The sequence below is a fragment of the Myxine glutinosa genome, chromosome 5 (genome assembly GCF_964187855.1).
Source record: "Myxine glutinosa chromosome 5, kmMyxGlut1.1, whole genome shotgun sequence".
In the NCBI taxonomy this organism is placed as follows: Eukaryota; Metazoa; Chordata; class Myxini; order Myxiniformes; family Myxinidae; genus Myxine; species Myxine glutinosa.
The window spans coordinates 177,431,126-177,451,715 of record NC_136265.1 but is presented as its reverse complement, the minus strand read 5'-3'; the positions used below and the strand labels follow the sequence as shown (position 1 = coordinate 177,451,715).

The following is a 20,590-nucleotide window of genomic DNA, read 5'->3' as shown; positions in this document are numbered from 1 at the left end:
TACATTTTCAGAACCGCAAATATATATATATATATATATATATATATATATATATATATATATATATATATATATATATATATATATATATATATATATATATATATATATATATATATATATATATATATATATACTGTATATATATATATATGTATATATATATATACTGTATATATATATATATATATATATACTGTATATATATATATATATCAGTCACTATGCGACCTTCATATCATCAGTGGAGAACCTGGCGGCTGCTGATGATTCTGATGATGATGCTGATGATGATGCTGATGCCGATGATGATGATGATGATGAGTGCTGGCGGTTCTCCACTGATGATATGAAGGTCGCATAGTGACTGATATAAAAACCGAAAGGGTCACAGAGTTACAAGTGTATGGAAAGCCTCACTGCGTTGCCCTGATGAAGCCCCAACAAGGGCGAAACCAGGTCGGTAACTGTGAGTTTTGCATGCACTTGTGACAGTATCTGTATTTATAATCCGTAATGACGCACTGCTAGATGGTTCCTCTGGAACTTTGCAGGCAAGGCGGACGTGCATGGCGATGACGTCATGTTGTCCGCTCATTAGGTTGGAGAACCAGATTACAGATACCATTATATATATATATATATATATATATATATATATATATATATATATATATATATATATATATATATATATATATATATATATATATATATATATATATATATATATATATATATATATATATATATATATATATATATATATATATATATATATATATATATATATATATATATACCGTATATATATATATGTGGGGGTTCAGACCCCCCCCCCCCCCCCCCCCCCACCTCCCCCCTTGTGTTCTATTATCGTTTGACCTATTACCAAGTATAAACAAGAAAATGTTCTGTTTTTGATTGATTTCTGTATACTCATAATACTTTCATGTTCTTTGGAAACCTGTTATCCCAGTATTAGGCTAAAGATGTTGCTCAATTACCAAAAATAACTAATTTGGATGTGTTGCTTTGTGAACCTTATCCATTATATTTCCTGTTAAAGAATTAAGTTACTGTGATGGCATGTTCTCTTACTGTCGAAATGTTCTTTGGAAACTTGTTATAAAAAGTTATATGCTTTGTAAATCCAGACCCTGATGATATAATCCCTCTGTGAAGACCAACCTATCTTTCCCAGTCCCCCTTAAAGGACTGCGTTATATCACTTTCATGTTTGACATTTTTACGACTTGCTGAACTCCCCCAAAAATCAGGTTTCTAGAGAATCGTCAACATGTTTGACCCTTAAATGACCTTGGAGACTACTCTGTCTTTCCTTTGTCTCGAGAGTAAAAACCACACCCAAATATTCCTTTTATAAAGTGAAACTCGACCGAATTATTTCAGAGCATCATGTTGGAATCCTGGTCCTTGTGGGCCTCAGTTTTAAGCATTTTGCTTTCCACCAAGCTTGTGTGTTTGATGAATCAAATAAATATCTCAGTTGTTCCTTCCCTCAATCATGAGTCTTGAGTCCTAAGTCACGGATCCATCATATATACTGTATATACATATACAATGAATGAATGATCGTTTTAAGGCCTTTTTCCCCGCTAGAGCAGGGGTTAGCCTTGCGGGCCCCATGACAATCATGGTTCCCTGTTTGAGGCAATGTTTTTTTATGGCCGGATGCCCTTCCTGACGCCAACCCTTAATCGCCTCTTATGATGCGCAGGGATACGGTTGGAGCCGTACCTATTCTAAACCGGGTACACACCGGGAGTTTTGTTGCGTTGCGGATCTCGGTTTACGGCGCTCTCCTTACCGAGGGGGGTTTAATCCCCTCGTCTATTAAGCTGACCGTCCGAGTCCTAGAAGATATTGTGCTCCTTTGCGGGGTTGAGATTGACCAGGGTGACTGGTCAATGGAGTCCCAGATACCTTCGCCAACCTCTCCGCAAAGCAGGACGATACTTCAGCCCGAGCCACGGACAAGATGGAAGATTGCCGAGCGGTTTAGCAATCCGAAGCTCGAGCCGTTAGCAATAAAACTAACCTGATTCTGAGCGGTTCTAATCGTGCCACAGGTATTCAATTGGGAAAAGACTAAAGCGACCGGATGAGAGGAAAACCCAAAGAATAAGAAGGGTGAAGGAAGAACAAATATGATTTATTAACTACACTAAAAGAGGAAACGAAAGGCAAGAGTATACAAAAGAAGGAAATAAAAGGACATCGGGCAACCTTATCCACTCTTATATAACACGCCCAGGACAATACAAACACACTTGCACGAATGGGGTGCTGGTGGTGGGAAGGAAGAGAAGGGTCCAAGCAGATGGTTCCAGGCTCCGGGTCCGCCACGAAGAATGGCAGGCAGCTGGTGTCGTTGGCGCGCGACCGGACCTTACAAATGCGAGGGGCGGGGAGGCTTTGCGCATATAGCGTGCCGAACGCTCTCAAACCAAACGGGAGTTCGTATCAAACGATCGTTCCAAGCGATCCTCTGCGCAGTTCTTCTTCAAAGGGCTTCCCTCGTGCAGTTCTCTTAGATTTGACTCCTTCTCTCTCCCTGGCGCATCTCTCTCCTCCGCGTAAAAGGGCTTCGCGCTTGCGCTTTTATAACCCGCTTAGAATCAAGCCGCGCTTCATCGAGCCACGCCTATTAACGAGCTCACCTCAGCCCTGGTTGGTCAGCGAGGGCTCACTGGCTCCACCCTCGACGGCCCGTGGGCGAGGCCACACCTCCTCCCGTGGCTCCGCCCTGTCTTTCCTCGAGCTGACCGCATGTTTTTTTTGTTTTTTTTGTATACTGAATCGAGGCTCGTGAAAGAGCTAACATTTACTTCACAAACAAATCAACCAGACAAACAAAATACCCAAAAAGAGGGAGCGGAAGACAAGATGGGGAGAGAAGGGGAAGCACACAAACACAACATCCGAGAGCAGGGAGATGTGTGGAAGGGAGAGGGCCCGGGGGGAGGAGGCATGGGAAGGGAGGGGCGGGGGAGGGAGAAGATCAAGGTTTTGGATGGGGGAAGATAAGAGATGGTGGTGAACAGCTGTTTTGAAGACTTGGAGGGTGGAGTGGGATTGAAGAGAGTGAGGGAGTTTGTTCCAGAGGCGGGAGAAAAGAGGAGTGAAGGTGAGCAGAGAGTCTTGATTTTGGCAGTTTAACCATAAGAGGGTTGCAGGCAGATCTTGTGCGACCTGTAGGAATATTTGCGGGACAGAGCCCAGAGAGAGCTGGGGGGGCAAGGCCAGAGAGGAGTCGGTAGAAGACGGAAAGACCACCAACCTGCCTGCGGTGAGTGAGTGAGAGGCCCTTGGAGTTAGCTTCATCGCGGGAGATTCCAATGATTCTGAATGCTTTGGTTTCAACAGCGTGAAGGCGAGCTAGGTGAGAGGCAGGAGCACCAGCCCAGAGGGGAGAGCAGTATTCCATTGAGCTGCGGATGAAAGCCTTGTATGTGGTGAGGAGCTCAGGTGTGCCAAGGAAGGACTTCGCACGACGGAGGATGCCCAGTCGGCGACTGGCTTTGGAGGCCAGATTTGAAATGTGGTTTTCCCAGGAAAGATCATGGCAGATAGTGAGACCCAAAAGCTTGAGTGACAGAACTTCTTGGAGAGGATTATTCAGAAAGTGGATGGGAGGGTTGTCCAGTCGGTCTTTTCGGAGAGACATCGTAAGAGTGTGAGATTTCTCAGGATTGAAAGACATGTTCCACTTGTTTGCCCAGTCTGTGATTTTGTCAAGGTCTGCAGAGAGTGAGGAGGCTGCAGACTGCCGATCTGAGGGATGAAGAATGGAGCGACAGAGAGTAGAGTCGTCAGCAAAGAGATAGAGAGGATTTTCAAGAGAGTCAGAGAGATCATTGATGAAGACCAGAAAAAGCACAGGGCCCAGAACACTGCCTTGGGGAACTCCAGCCTGAACAGGAAGAGGAGATGAGAGAAACCCATTCAGGGCCACACGTTGACTACGACTAGAGAGGAAGTCCGCCAGCCATGCGTGGAGATTTCCATGGATACCAAAAGAGGAGAGTTTGGTGAGAAGAGCGGGGTGCCAGACCGTATCGAAGGCACGTGATATGTCACGGGAGACTGCTCTAATTTCCTGTTTGGCATGGAGGACCTCCATCCATTGTTGAGAAAGCAGAAGCAGCATGTCCAGAGTGGAGTGTCCAGGTCTGAAACCAAATTGATGATCAGAGATCAAGCCATTGGAGAAGAGGAAAGATTTCATATCTGAAGCAATGATGGATTCCATGACTTTGCTGATAATTGGGAGAAGGCTGATTGGTCTGTAGTTGCTGGGATCTGTTTTTGCACCTTTTTTGTGCAAAGCGGTGATGTTGGCAGATTTCCAAGCAGATGGAAAATGACCTTGAGCAAAAGAGAGGGTGAAGAGAACAGAGAGAGGGAGTGAAAGAGCGGAAGAACATGATTTTAGGACCCGTGGGCTGATGCCGTCAGGTCCAGTTGCAGAATCAGAGTCGAGGGTTGACAGAAACTTTTCCACCTTGTCAGGAGAGAAGGACACAGAGTCCAGGAGCAGCTGGGTACGACTGGGTACGGTGGGTACAGAGAGGGATGGGTTTGGGACACAAGATTTAGAGGCAAACACAGAGTTGAGGCATTCAGCTTTTTCACGTGCGGAGTCAGCCGTGTGGCCATTTGAGGTGAGGGAGGGGATGGAGGGGGAACAAACACCAGAAACAGTTTGGAGTTTGGAGTGAGCGCTAAGGCAGCGACAACGGCAATAAGATTATGTGGCAGCATTGGGAAGGACAAGCCCCATTGAAGGTGCTACTGGCACTTTGAGGAGAGAGAGAGATTGGGGATAATTGAAAGGGCCTAGGTTATTTGATTAATGCAACGCAGATTCAACTATTGGGAACAGATCCTTACCTGAAACACATACTAATGAAATAACTAAAGAAGAAGCCTATGGTGTGCTACGTGTTGCTTTCTTACACATATATGTAAAAGGGTGGTCCAGAAACCCTGGGCACATTTTGAAAACGATACCTGCAACAAACAACAAAGTTTATTATTGTTCTTTGGTGCAAAACAAAACATGATTACTCGTAAATGTTGTGACCGCTTCAACACGCATGGGCATCACGTGATACGCAACAGGGTGAGGTGCATCACGTGATATGGATTGGGGTGTGCTTCGCTCACTGTGCTGCACGCGTTTGTCTTTGCATTAGTTCAGTTCATTGTGAATTAGACACCCTAATATGACGGAGGATATCGTGAGACAGAAAATTCACGCTGTATGCTTGTATTCTGTATCTGGAAATTCGGCTGAAATTCACAGACAACTTGTCAAAGAATGTGGCGGCGACGCAATTGACAGAAGAACCATCGGCAGAATAAACAAGCAGTTTGATGAAACCTGCAGCATTCTTCCAAAACAATCACCTGGTAGGCCTCGTACTGTTCGAACTGAGGAAAGCAGAGCGGTCATTCAACAACAACTCGACAGCAACATACCATTATCAACTTGTCGTTTATCAAACGTCACCAACATAAGCCAATCATTGATTTGAAGAATACTAAAAGATCTGAATGCGAAACCATACATACCCAGATTAATTTACCAACTATCTGAGGATGATTTTGACATGTGCGTTGAGACATGTGAGACATTGCTTGGGTTAATGGATATAGACAATGATTTGCAGAACAGGATCTTGTGGTCAGATGAATCCAAGTTTACTTTATCTGGTTCTGTGAATCGTCATAACAGCGTGATATGGGCAGTAGACAACCCACGATTTATTGTTGAGCACAACGTCCAGTATGAAGCCGTCTGGGCAGGTACTTCTTCTGGAGGCATTGTTAGACCAATATTTTTTGAAGAAAGTGTGAATGCTGCAAATTACCTTCTAATGTTGGAGCAGCATGTATTTCCACTCGGTGATGGCCAAATGTGGTTCATGCATGATGGTGCACCTGCTCAATATGCTGCCAGTGTACGCCACGCCCTCGATTTGAACTTTACAGACAAATGGATTGGCCGTGGTCTGGTTGAATGGCCACCGTGGTCTTGTGATATGACACCACCCTGTGATTTCTTCCTTCGGGGTTTCCTCAAACACAAAGTGTATGCGAGGAATCCTGCGACCCTTGGAGACTTGAAACAATTCATCCGTAATGAGACTGCTGCCTTCACGACTGAAACATGCAGAACTGCGTGTCAGTGTTTTGTCACAGATACAGCTGTGCAGACAATGAAGGAAAGCAGTTTGAACATCTGAACTGATCTGTTTCATGTATATTAGACTGACTAGACTGTTTAACGAGTAATCATGTTTTGTTTTGCACCAAAGAACAATTAATAGACGAAGTTGTTTGTTGCAGGTATCGTTCTTCAAAATGTGCCCGGGGTTTCTGGACCACCCTGTATATATCATCCACCCCTATAGACATCATCTTCCCCCCTCTCAAAAACGCAATTACCAGACATTTGTGATCCGACGCATGCCAGGTTTCATCAAAGACCACATGTCCTTCACAAACGTATTGTGTCTATCTGTGTGTCTAAATGAGGATGTAAAATAAAGTGAAACATGATAAATAAATAAATATTTTATTTTCGTTATAACACGGAGTTGTTGTTGCTGTCATGGATGTTGTTGTTTGTGTGCTCCTTCTATTGGTACTTGTATATTTATATATTTTCTATTGCTTAGAGAGGTATCACGATACCTTATAGAATGTTGTGTGCTCCTTCCTTCCTTGTCCGTCATACTTTATTCTAAACGGTTCCTGCAGTCTTACCGTTGGAACCGTGACGTTAAATATCCAAATCCATTCTGGAAAGACGGGCTTTTAAAATCAGTATTTTTATGATTAAACGGAAACAAATTTTTGTTCCAAGTAAATGTATCAGCAACTTACCAACCAAGTAAATTGATTATTATTAGCTTTCCAACAGCACCATTTTTATTATTCTGACAGTACAAACCCTTTAGAATGAAGCATGACACACACACACACACACACACACACACACACACACACACACACACACACACACACACACACACACACACACCTGTGCATCTCCCTTTAGTAATAGATGTAAAGATTTCCATCCATGGATAACATTTTGAGACTCATCCAGTGGCGCTGCTTTCATGTGTTGTTATTAAACGAGTTTACGTAGTCTCTCCCGAATAAGTTCATAGTAAGCATTCGCCTTTGCAGGTGACATGTCAATCGGTCCCCCTGGAGGATGCAGATGAAGATGAGGAAAAGGTAAGTAGTAAATCAAACATTTTGGGCTGGTGATTGTACGCCATGTTGTACCCAGTGTGCGTATGTTGTTGTTGTCCAGCTTTACAACATCGCCATTTTGGGTTTTTGGTACAAGTGCAACTGTTAGTGCAAAGAGAAGTCTTTCTACAAAATCAAGGTGGACATTGGGCTTGAAGCACTTGCTGAATTAGCAGATGAATGCAAGATTTAATACGAGATGGAGACGGTTATAATAAGCTTATCATGAGACCGGAAAGGGTTCATAGGACTAAAGATATAAAATAAAACGTACGAGTGAGAATTCTTTACGAGACAAGACGAGTGAGACTCCATCCCTTGTGATTTCCTTTTTGGGACATTTTGCATCAAATTTTTTTTTTTGCTTGTACACTTCGTCAAGGCTCAAGGAAGAGCTGGAACACAGAATGGATCAGGAACCTAACAAAAGGAACATCAGAAAGAGAAAGGGGAAACGCCAACAGCAGGGCCGAGGGAGAAAATAGACGGAGACGGACAAACAAGGGATGTGGATAACGATGAAGGGTAGGGGAGAACGCAAGCGGTGGATAAGAGGGATACATAAGCAAAATGTTTGGGAGGGGTGGGGGTGGTTTAACAGGTGCAGAAAAGATCAAGGTCTTGGATTGGGGATGACTTGAGATGGTGGTGAACAGCTGTCTTGAAGACCTGGAGGGAGGAATGAGAATGAAGAGAGTGTGGAGGTTGATTCCACAGACGGGAGAAAAAAAGAGGAACAAATGAGTGGAGGTGAGCATTGGTTCGGGATTTAGGTAGTTTCACTAGGCGGCACTGCAAACTCTCAGAGCTACTCTCCAAAAGTACCGCAAACCCTCCTATCTACTTTCTCAACAACAATATTGAAGAAAAGTTTGTCAGTCAAGCTCTTGTGGTCTCACTCTCAACCATGATCTCTCTTGGGCAAGCCACATTTCAAAATTGGCCTCCAAAGCCAGACTGGGCATCTTCCATCATGCAAAGTCCTTTCTTGGCACACCTGAACTCTTATCCACCTACAAGGCTTTCATCCACAGCTTGATGAAGTATTGCTCTCCTCTCTGAGCTGCCCCCCTTCCTCACATCTTACTCAGTTTGCCGCCGTGGAAACCAAGGCCTTCAAGATCATTGAAACTCCCGCGATGAAGCTGATTCTATGGGCCTATCACTTCACCATCACCGACAGGTCGGTGGTCTCTGACTTATTTCGCCCCCTTTCTGGTCTTACACCCTCTGCCATCTCCCTGCTTCACCCCCTCTCTCTTCCCTCCACCTTCCCCCAGGTATCTGCAGGAGTGGACGCTCCCTCCTAATGAAACTCCCAAAATCCAGAACCACTGCTCACCTCCACTCATCTGTTCCTCTTTTTCCCACCTGTGCAACCAAATTCCACATTCTCTTCAATGTCTTTCTTCCCTCCAGGTCTTCAACAAAGCTGTTTACCACCATCTGAAATCATCCCTCATCCAAAACCATGGTCTTTTATGCACCTGATAAACCACCCCTTCCAAAAATTTTATTCCGTGTCCATCTTGTTCATCCCTTGCGTTCTTACCTACCTCATCATTGCCTGCATCCCTTGTTTGGCTGTCTGTCTATTTTCTCCCTCTGCCCTGCTGTTGGCATTTCCCCTTCTGTTTTTGTTGTTCCTTTTATGTTGCTTCCTGGTCCGTTCTGTATTCTAGATCTTCCACGACCCTTGGCTCTATTTTTTTTAAGTAAAAAAGAAAAGAAAAGCACTTCATTTCTTCATCTATTGTCTTGGATCATGTGAACCACAGTGCGCAGACTGAGGCTGCACTGGCATACGAAATATCAAACATACGCCTCGGCGTCCTAGCCGAAGCAGCTGCGGAAGAATTATCACCGTTTTTATTCATGGATATTTTGGTTTATGGAAGTATTTAGACGGTTCTGTGATTATTATGTTTTCCCCTGGGATATTGGCTTTGAGTTGCATCAGTGTGCAAAATATCTGCTTTCTACCCCACCTGGAAAATACGAAATGTTTATATCAGTGAGTGAGTGGTTAGAAAGATATTTATATATCAGATAATATCCAGGCTGTAGACAAGTTTGCTTTGCGTAAAGTGGAATACGTAATGTCTGTATACCTTACAGGCGGAATACGAGGCGATGGTCGCTGAATATGCCGGTGATACCATCCCACTGCTGGCTAAAGCCGCCGGAGGGACTGCTTTTCTCCCGCACTTTACTGCGCTCACGCCCCGGCTACTCAGTCGGATGGTATACACAATGCGATTCACGCCTTGCTTCTGCATTTTCAGTGCTAAAGATTGACACTGCTTGGACAAACCACAATGCATCGGGAGAATATTGACCAACGCATTATCAACAAAATAGAATACATGTGACGTCAGTAATGTTTTGTGAATCCACAATTGGCTATGAAACATGTGATATTGGTTGTGACTTGAGTATTTTGTCCGGTCATTGATAAGATGAGGAATACAACAACAACAACATGCATTTTAAAGGCCATTTTCCCTGCTAGAGCGGGGGTTAGCCTTGCGGTCCCCATGACAATCTTCTCCATTTTGCCCTGTTTTCTGCATCTCTCCTTGTTAACCCCCTTGCCCGCATTTCTTCTTCCACCATCTTTAGCCAAGTCTTTCTCGGTCTTCCCCGTCTTCTACTTCCTTCTACATTCATTTCCATCACTCTTCTCAACCAGTCACTTTCATCCTTCCTCAACACATGACCAAACCATCTCAACCTGTTCCTCTTCACAGCATCAATCACAGGCTCTATTCCCATCATCTTTCGCAATTCATCATTTGTCTTCCTCTCTCTCAACGATACTCCGCACATCCGTCGAACCATTCGCATTTCCACCCTTTCCAACCTTCGTTGCTGCTCTACGTTCATTACCCATGTCTCGCTCCCATAAATCATAACACTTCTCACACATGCAGCATACACCTTTCCCTTCAGCTTCAACGACACTCCCCTCATCATCAGCACGCCACTCAATTCCCGAAACTTCTTCCATGCACATCTCACTCGAGCAACCGTTGCCGAGTCTGATCCACCTTCTCCATTCAGCATGTCTCCGAGGTAGCAAAATGTTTTCACACCTTCCAGCTTCACACCGTCTCCAAGATCCAACTCAACATTTCCTCCATCTGCAGCTCCCTCTGTGCACACCTTACATTTGAATGTAGCTGCCACACTGGTTAATGACCCTCTCAGACCACTACATTTTTGATGAACCCACTCAGCGCACATTGTACACTGAATGGAGTTCACTCCGACACCCTTCCTACACACAGCACAGGGCCACTTCCCAGTTCTTTCCACCTCACCACATGCTTTACCACTTGCCATCACCTTCGTCTTTCCGATATTCACCTTCAGACCTTTTGTCTCCATACATTCCTTCCACGTGTTCATCTTTTCCTTCAGTCCATCCATACTTTCCGCAATCAACACCAGATCATCTGCATACAACAACTCCCACGGTAAACCCTCCTTTACGTTCTGAGCCAGCACCTCCATCACAGCTACAAATAGTAGTGGACTTAGTACCGACCCCTGATGCACTCCCACCTTCACCTCAAACTCACCACTGTTCCCGTCCTTCGTCCTTACAGCTGTGCGCGCTCTGTTGTACATTGCCATCACTACTCTGATCAACCATTCCTCCACTCCTAACTTCCTCAATGCCCATGTCAATACTTTGCGTGGAACCCGATCGAATGCTTTCTCCAGATCAACAAACCCAAGAAACAACTTCTTCCTCTTCTCCATGTACTTCTCCTGCAACTGCCTCACAATGAAAAGCGCGTCTGTCGTTCCTCTTCCTGGCATAAATCCAAACTGCATTTCGTCGATCTTCACTTTCTTCCTTATCCTCCTCTCCAACACCCTTTCCAATACCTTCATTCCATGCTCCAATAACTTTATCGCTCGGTACGAGCCACACTCCAGAGGGTCACCTTTCCCCTTGTATAGAGGGACGAGGGTACTCAGTTCCCAATCCACTGGAATGCGGCCTTCTTTCACCACCAGATTACAGATCTCTGTCATTCTCTTCACACCCCAACTTCCTGCTGCCTTCAACATATCTCCCACAACTCCCGTCGGCCCTCCCGCTTTTCTACCCTTCATTGCTTTTATCGCTTCCTCAACTTCCTTCTCAGTTATCTTCTCTGCCGGTCCTAAAACTGGATTACTCTCTATGTTGCCATCCCATTCATTCTCAGTATTCAACAGCATTTCCATATATCTTTTCCATCTTCCTTTAATTCCATCTGGGTCGACAACGATTTGTCCCACTTCATCCTTCAAGCAGCTCACCCCCATCACATCACACCTCTCTTTCGCTATCTGCTTTGCAAGCCTGAATACCGCTCTCTGACCCTCTTCCGAATCCAAGCGTTCTCCGAACATTTTCCTACATGCCTCCTGCGCCTTTGCTACCTCTTTCTTTGCAGCCTTCCTGGCTGCCTTATAACTTTCATGCTCTGCTGTTTCTGCGCCCGTACCCTTCGCCTTCTGCCACTCCTTGAACTTCTTCCTCTTCTCGTCAATCCTCTTTCCAACTTCATCATCCCACCACCATGTTTCCGAGTGCCTCGGTGGTCCTTTTGTCCATCCACATACCTCACCAACGGCTCCCAACAGACTAGCTTTCATTGACATCCAACCACTTTCAAGCTCAACCACATCATCCTCGACCCTACTCAGCCTCTCTTTTAATGCCTCCCTTACTGTCACCTCTTTCAACCTCCACACCTTCATTCTCGGTTGGTACTTCACCCGCCGAGCTCTCCTCGCACTTTTCACCCTTACGTCGCAGACAACCAAGTGGTGCTGTGAAACAGCCTCCTCCCCCGGGATTACCTTTGTGTCTCGGAGGTGCCCCCTATCTCGCCTACGCACCATCAGGTAGTCAACGGTTGTCGTCGACCCACCTGACGTGTATGTAACAAGCTTATTATCCTCTTTCTGGAACTGAGTATTACAAATCAACAAATCAGCTCCATCAGCAAACTCCAAAATCCTTTCACCTTCTCCATTTCTCACACCATATCCGTAACCCCCATGAACTCCGTCAAAACCATCCTATACACGTCAAAACCAAAACCAAAACCATCCCTATTGATAAGATGAGGAATCCCCAACAGAAATTGCTTGAAATGATGGTAGGATTTGTATTTTCCACAACTACAAGTATGTAAAGGGAAATCTTTCAACGATTTATCAGATGTTGTGCTTGACGGTGTTTGAAAGCAGAATCATTTCAATTTTGTGAATCCTGGTATTTTGCACAATGACACCAAATGAATGATCGTCTTTGGAGGTTTGCATGTCAAATGAAATGAGAATTATTACACGTGTGTAACTGACCGAACCCACGGTGCCGCCAGTCTCCTCGGTGCACAATCGCAGAACGCTCGTTTGGGGTGGGTGTCCTCGCCGAGACCGTGAAGGTGCTAGGTGCACCATTAGGCCCACTTGCGCAGCACCTTCTGGCCCCGTTCTCCACGTGCACCCGCGATCCGGATCCTGAGGTTCGGCAGAACGCCGTCTTTGGCCTCGGCGTCCTAGCCGAAGCAGCTGCGGAAGAATTATCACCGTATCTTTTTGCTTCTCGTTGCCTCAGAGCGAGGTTTATGTGAATTATGGACTTTGACATTATCTGAATTTGACAATCTGGTTCTAAAACCTTAACCTAACGATCCTCAATCAGACATTACGCGCCCATCCTCGGCTTGTTATCCACTGTACTGAGCGAGGAGAAGCACCAGAAAGTGATCGACAACATCTGTGGTGCAGTTGCACGTATGATCTTGAGCAGAACCAGCTCTGTACCTCTGGAACAGGTGATGGCTGTAGTCTTTGTGACGTTATGATTGTGCTCGGCCTTTCCGGGTTTTTCTCCCAGACGACACAAAGGCCAGGAGAGTTTTGGTCATGATCTTAGGTTGATGAAGTTTAAAGATAAAAAAAAGTTAAACGCTTAAGTTCCACCAAAATGCTTTTGTTATAACAGAGCTTGCTTGTAGTTACAATACAAAATCATTGTAAACAGTTTGTAAAACCACAAGATGTGTTTGTCTGTAGGTGTTTCCAGTGCTGCTTCGTAACCTCCCTCTGAAAGAGGACCTCGAGGAGAACGCTACAGTATTTCGATGCATTGCACATCTGTACCAGGGTCAGCACCCACAGGTACAGGATGAACATCACCCCTTCATCCATCAATACCTTGTAGGCTCTCACATACGAAGGGCTTTCGTTACAAAAAGCAATGATGGAAGCTGAAAGTTTCCGGGTGCACGCTAACCACAAGTTTGGTGAAACCTTTTGCTGGATTTCTCAAAGGCAGTTTGGTGTTTTTTATATTTGTATTTATTTTGAGGACAGAGTAATTGTATTTGTGGTGGTCCAGGTGCTGCAACACCTTGGGGAGATGTTGGCTGTGCTGGGTCATGTGCTTGCAACAAACCAATTGGAGGAAGGTGAGAACCAAGTGGTGGGCTTTACCTCTTTGGATTGGTTCATGTGGAATTGTTTGACAAGTGCACATCTTCATCTTGCTATGTAACGTCTCCTTAGTTTATTAACCTATATAATAATACGCTTGTCCGTCCGTGTGTAACGCTCCTTTCCACCCATTGGTTGGACAACTGGCCTGACTCCACCCGCATTGGTAACCTGAATATCATCCCGCCGCCATTTTGGCGATATGCGAAGCCAAAGACTTACCACTCCCTCCCTCTATGAGTTTTCCCTTCAGTGTAAAACGACCAAAGTGGCTGTTAAAAGTTTCATTAATTATTGAAAGGTTGGAGCAGATGGGCACCACGGGCTTTATGAAGGCCACAGTAGTTATAGGCCTTAGGCTTCAGGTCTCTGGTGTCAGCCTCTATGCCAGTGTAATTGGAATATATCCGAGCTATATAACCAGGATGTTTAATATCTGCATATAGGTAGTGGGCATGCTTTTGCTTCAAATGCAGCTTAATTTTTTATTTTCAGGAGTGTTCGAGGCAGCAGTCCGCTGCCTATACACTGCCCAACTATGTGGCATTCTCTTGAGGAAAGGCTTTTACAGCGGAGGTTCCGTAGGACCTTGCTATTATTTCCGTATATTTTCTCTTAAATGACTCGACCAGGAACAATACAACCCATGTCATTATAAAGCTCGTTGCCCCGAGGTGTTTCGGGAATCTCGCGAGATTGTGAAATGGCACATGCACCATTATTTACTTTTAACGATGTGTGTATATATGCATAAAGAAGAAGAAGAATTGGTGTATGGTCGTTTATTGGCACAATTAGGCTGCTCATGGTCACTTGAGAGTTTCAATTCCACAGGGTTTCCGTCTATCTTGTGGGATTGTAAGTTGGCGGGTGACCGTGACGGGCCCTTACATGTCGGAGCCATGTTGTTTTTGTTTCAATCACGGTTTCTGCGAAGTCGGTGATGGTATGATAGGAGAGGGGAAAGCATTAAATATCCCGCTGTTTTAATGAGGTAATGAAGAAATACGTCATGATCATTGTGGGAATACCATTTTGTTTTTATGATAGGAATGAGGGGGCAGAGGGAAGGGCAGAGATTTGGGGTTGGGAAGAGGAGGGGGCATCAAAAATAGGACAGATGATTTTGGGTGGAGGGGGTTGATGACTTGGGGTTTGTGAAGGGATGGGATAGCAAGGGGGGGGGCAAGGGGGAGTTGATGCCTTTGGGTTTGTGAGGGGATGGGAGGGGGCAGTTGAGGACTTGAAGCCACATTTTGTATAATGTAGATTAGGATGGTTCTTCCAAATGAAAGTTAGGGAAGTCATGCTCCTAACACTTTAAAAAAATTGTATGTATGAAAAATCCCTTGTGATGAAATTTTAAGCCATTTGGAGTAAATTTATGGGTTGCACATGGAGTTTGTAATTTCACATATTTGACTCGCATAAATGTTTGAAGTTGATTATTTATTCTCCACTGCTTTACCTGTGATTTTGCCCATCACAGTTGACCTATGACCTTGCTATGTACTGCACATTTTCAAGTTGTTTTAAAGTTAATTGAATACAGTCCAGCTGTACTCTGGTGTATGCAGTTTATCTCATTGAAGAGTACAATCGTCTCCTGACGAGGGATGAACAGCAAACCCAGTATCTGCTTCAAGTTGTGACAGAACATCACAAGAGGTTTCCCGGTTGCAGGAAATTGGGCACAAACATTGAGTTGCTGGCAACCATGAATCACTGTGCAACCCCTAAAACTTGATGTATTCAAAAAATATTTCGCAGGCAGAAGTTTTACCTCAATACCAAAAGAATTAAAGGTTAGGAGTAAAACAATTCAATTTTTTTTTTTTGCCTTATGTAGCTAAGAACCACCCTAATGTGGATGTTCCCATGGGAATCTGCTAGTCTCTCACATTATTATGTAGGTTACCAAGTCCTGTTTGTTTATTTTTCTTGTAATTTGAAGCCACAACTGATTCTGTAGTGTTGCTGTGCATTACTCGAAGTTTTGTCCATGAAAATGTGTGGTTGTGTGAGCCAGCTGTGAAGGATGTGGTCCTGAGCGTGGTGCGGGATGCGGTTCAACGTTACCCTGCAGACTTCCAGCGAGCGCTTGCATCACTTCCACCAGAAACGTCCAACTTGTTGTCCCTCGCCGCCTCCTGAACCTCCTACCCCAAATACACATACATTTCTGGCACCTTTCAAAAAAATTTTGGAACTTTACTCACCTGTGCCTCTTACCCATGGAGCAAAGTGCATTGTTTCATTAGGGAAACATTTGGGAGAAAGTGCTGGTGGGTGAGGTTGTGCCATGTATTATTCACAGACACAACGGAAACGTGTGAACCCCATTTGTGAAGTGAAGATAGTGAAGGTGACAATTTGATTCCTCAATTTGTTATTTGCTTGGAGTCGACAATGAAATTTGTTCAAACAGGATTTGTTAGCATTTTATGTTACCGATAGCCTTGTGCACACCTGAGGTTACCATAGCCGCGAAGCACCATCCATAGTACTGTACTCGGCTTCACGCGTGATGGTCGAATATTGTAACTGGACTCGTCGACTCGTGTGAATATTATGGATTTTATTTTTATTAATCAGAGGTCATGAGTTTGTCATTTGGGATGGACAATCTATGGAATGGTTTTTCATTGGATATATTAGCCCCATGATGGTTGAAAAGTTTGAACACAAGAAGCTTATTGAAGAACTATTACTCAACAAGGATGGTACGGAAAGTTACCTTTGCTATGATCTGTATGATTGTCAAACATAAAAACCCCAGGTGTGTTTTATCGGCACGTTAGAGGGAATATCGGATGCGGGACAGGTTCAGGTCTCTCGTCTGATATAGAAAACCAACGTGATTTGCTTTTCTGTTGTTTTTTTGTTTGTTTTTTTTTCCCAACTTAGGCCACACATCTTCACTCAAACTACCTCTCGCACATTTAAAAAAAATCGGAAAGCTGAAGATTGAGAAATGCAGTCAGGTAACGGTGCGTTTGTATCAGTATTAATGATGTACAGGGTGTACGTCCACAAAGTCGCGCATCATGGGCAAAACATTTATTTGTAAGGTTGGCTTCATCAGTTGTTCGAAATGTGTCCCACCAATCTCAACAGTATTAATTTTGAATAAAGTTAATAAAATAATATGGAATAAAGTTATAAAATCTGAAAATAAATAAATAAATCGAACATTAAAAAAAATAATCACATGAGATAAATTAAATAATTTCCTAAGACGTTAAGACTTTGTGGATACCCTGTAGGTTATTTAATTATCCACATGTACTGTGCTCCACTTCTTGGGAATCACTATACATCCCAGCAAATGTGACCATGAGTATTATTCCTATATGATCACGTATTGCGATCGTTTACATCTATCTACGAGGACGCGTTGAACAAGTAATCCCTCCTATTTTTTTTCTCCAAAGCAGGTAAACATATGTCAATGAAACAGACAGATATGAACATCAATCTTTATTCTACCTTAGAGTATATTTATTTATCAAGATATTCACTACGGTCCACATGCTTCTACCAACTTTCGCGTAGTTTTGTGAAAACCTCATAATGTTATCGTGGTAACAGGATTTTTACCTAACATGACCTTTGCCCTTTGATTTCGTGACCCCAAAATCTAATCAGTTCATCTTTACGTCATTCTACATAACGGTACCAAATATGGTAAGAATCTCATCACTGGTTCACAAGTTATCGCGGTAACAGGATTTTTACCTAACATGACCTTTGCCCTTTGACCTCGTGACCCCAAAATCTGATCAGTTCATCTTTACCTCATTCTACATAACGGTACCAAATATGGTCAGAATCTCATCACTGCTTCACAAGTTATCGCGGTAACAGGATTTTTACCTAACATGACCTTTGCCCTTTGACCTCGTGACCCCAAAATCTAATCGGTTCATGTTTACCTCATTATACACACCTGCATCAAGTTTGACTAACATCCCTTATAGTAGGGGAGCTCCCAATAGAGTTCGTGACCATTTTCCCGTGATCAAGGTTTGAAGGTTGATTTTGAAAGATAAAAATATATATAAAAAAATAAGCTTGGGTATCTTTTTTTAAAATGCGGGCTAACTCGGCCAGAGGACAAAATCCAAGATGTCCGCCAAAACCGCGAAATCGGGCATATTTCCGCCTACGTGAATGCTACATATACATATTGGGTGTCCATATGTGGGTTTTTCTGGGCCCAGATCTTGCATCTTACATCAGTCAAGTGATATTGTGACTTAAAATGATATTAAATGATTAATGTTGACCAAAATCCAAGATGGCCGCTGCAAAAAACCATGTATTGTATATGTTCATAATTGTGCATACCATAGATTCATCGCTGGCGTCTAAATACAGTTTTACATGACTAGTGTTTTCATTTATAACCTTATTGTTACTATGAATGACTTTTTGAGCAGGTAACGAACCAAGATTGCTGCCTTATCTACAAGATGGTTTGATTAAGTTTCACAGGTATTTGTTCACAGGTAGTTGTTAGTATTAATTTCCAGGGAGTACCAGGGTGGACAATGGATCAAGGCATTACAGTTAAGTATATTCAACTAATAATAGTTAAAATATTAGTTAAGTCCCTTTCTTTAAGAGATAAAGATCTGTCCTGTTCAATATTTAAGTTCAGTTAAGTATTAACATCATTCATATCATGCTGTCTGATGTACGGTATGTACAGTAAGTAATAGGTTTTATTTTTCATTGCAGAGTATACCATGGCGACACCACCCATTCAAGGAAAGAAGAGAAAGAGTGAAGATGAGGACCAGCCTCCAGGACTATCAAGCTCCAGTGAGTGTATCCTCTGTCATAAGCATTGTGATGAGGAAAAGAGTAGCTTAAGCCCAGAAGCCTGGCAGCATCTCCAACAACAAGCAGAACGATGGAGAGGATTGGACAAATACGGTCAAGTCTTTGATGCAGTGCCATGGCACAATGGACCAGCTGGAATATATTTCCACAAACTGTGTAAAGTTCAACTGGCCAGTAACTATAAATTGGAGCAGGCACTAAAGCGACAAAAGAAATGTTTTGAAACAGAAATCTCTCGCAGCGATGATGTAGCTGACGAAGCACCTGGACCATCTTGCGCTCAGAGACAATCACGATCACAAACCGGTATTATACAAGACAAACATTTGTGTATTTGGTGTATGAAGGGAGAAGACCTGAAACACCCTGGACGGGACAAGGGCACATCATGCAACAAATGGATGCATGGCATGTCTTCAAAGGTCACACAGTCCATCTGGACGACGAGAATATGCGGGATCGCATTTTGACACTGATTGATTCCACGTCAGATCCATTTGCCACAGAGATCCGCTACCATCGGTCATGTTGGACGAAATACATCAAAGTCCATGATTATAATGATCAACATTTGCACATGCACAATGTACGACTGGCAGAAGTACGTCAAATGTTTTTCAAACATGTGCGCACTGTAATTTTTGAAAGACATGAACTCCGAACACTACAGAGCCTTCTACAAGACTACACGCAAATGCTGGTGAACTTTGGCATGACTGTGAACACTGTGAAGTCTAGCACAATAAAATCTATGCTCCAAACGGAATTCAGCGACCAAATTGGTTTCCACGAAAGAGTTACAAAAAACAAGAGCTCAATGGTTTTTGACACGTCAGCTGGTGGAACATACATAGAAGCTGCTGTAAATTGCCTAGGTGCAACTGATGACCAACTCGTCTCAATTGTAGCGCAACGAATTAGAGCTGAAGCAGCAAAAGTATCGCCAATGATCTGGCCACCTCACATTGACGATTTACTCAATGAGGACGAAACAAGCAGCCTACTGAAACAGCTCATTTCCCGTCTAAAGTCTTCAAAACCTCAGCGTGACCTTGATATGGAGGATGACGACTCTGCAGTTATCGCTTTGACTGCCTTGCTCTCTTCATATATGACAGGCAAACGAACTTCATTTGGAACAAGGTTGTCTGTTATGATACACGGACTAACCAGAAGCCGGGAACTTGTCGAGTTATTGAAAAAATTCTCAATTGGGATCAGCTACAAAGACGTGCTACATCTCTATGATGCTTGGGCCAAGTACGATATTGAGCAGAACAAAGCATGTCCAGAGGAGCTTGCACTGGGTATGCCAGGGACAGCAGTAATGGACAATGATGACTTTTCTGAGGACACGCTAACTGGCGCGAACACTTCACACCGTACAAATGTTATGTTTGTCCAGCCACTTGATTTGGTTCATGCTCCAGAGGAATCGGCCCCAGAATTAACAATTCCCAAGTCTAAAGAAATGAAGCATCTTTGCATCGATCAGCATAAAGTCCATCCTTACAAGACTGTCCAGCGTGGAGCTCCAAGTATGCGAACAGGTGTTGACATTACTCCTTCAGATACTAAAGTCCAGAGGCAGCGAGGACTCATTCATGCCATGGCACGTCTAGATGAGACTCATACACCACCTGCACCATGCAGTCAAACAGTTGGGGGATTTGCAGGTTTCCAGTCAACAGTTCAGCCGCATGTTGTCAAAAGCAAGCCGTATTACTTCTTGACTTTTCCAAATCCTCCTGGAAAATCTGTAGTGCACGAAATAATGTGCCGGATGGTTGATGCAGCAGGCAAAAAGAACATGCCCTTCATCCAGTTGGTAGGAGATCAACCAGTGTATGCCTTGATAGTGCAAATGAGATACGAACACCCTGATAAATTCAGTGTCGTGTTGCCTTCTATGGGCCCATTTCATATTCACGTCTTACAT

The 20,590-nt window shown here is 43.7% G+C and overlaps 1 protein-coding gene across 3 annotated transcripts in view; it reads left to right on the top strand.

Moving 5' to 3' along the window:
- Positions 1-16,539, top strand: part of IPO4 (importin 4) — a 78,762-nt gene extending 62,223 nt beyond the window's left edge. For 2 of the 3 annotated variants that reach the window (XM_068115444.2, XM_068115443.2), the window contains exons 24-30: positions 7,228-7,278; positions 9,415-9,540; positions 12,687-12,895; positions 13,010-13,142; positions 13,384-13,488; positions 13,709-13,778; positions 15,833-16,539. In XM_068115444.2, coding sequence (XP_067971545.2) covers positions 7,228-7,278; positions 9,415-9,540; positions 12,687-12,895; positions 13,010-13,142; positions 13,384-13,488; positions 13,709-13,778; positions 15,833-15,957 — 819 coding nt within the window. In that variant the 3' untranslated portion in view covers positions 15,958-16,539. The remainder of the gene's footprint in view (positions 1-7,227; positions 7,279-9,414; positions 9,541-12,686; positions 12,896-13,009; positions 13,143-13,383; positions 13,489-13,708; positions 13,779-15,832) is intronic. The other variant, XM_068115445.2, reaches the window with a different exon arrangement.
- The last annotated feature ends 4,051 nt before the right edge of the window (positions 16,540-20,590 follow it).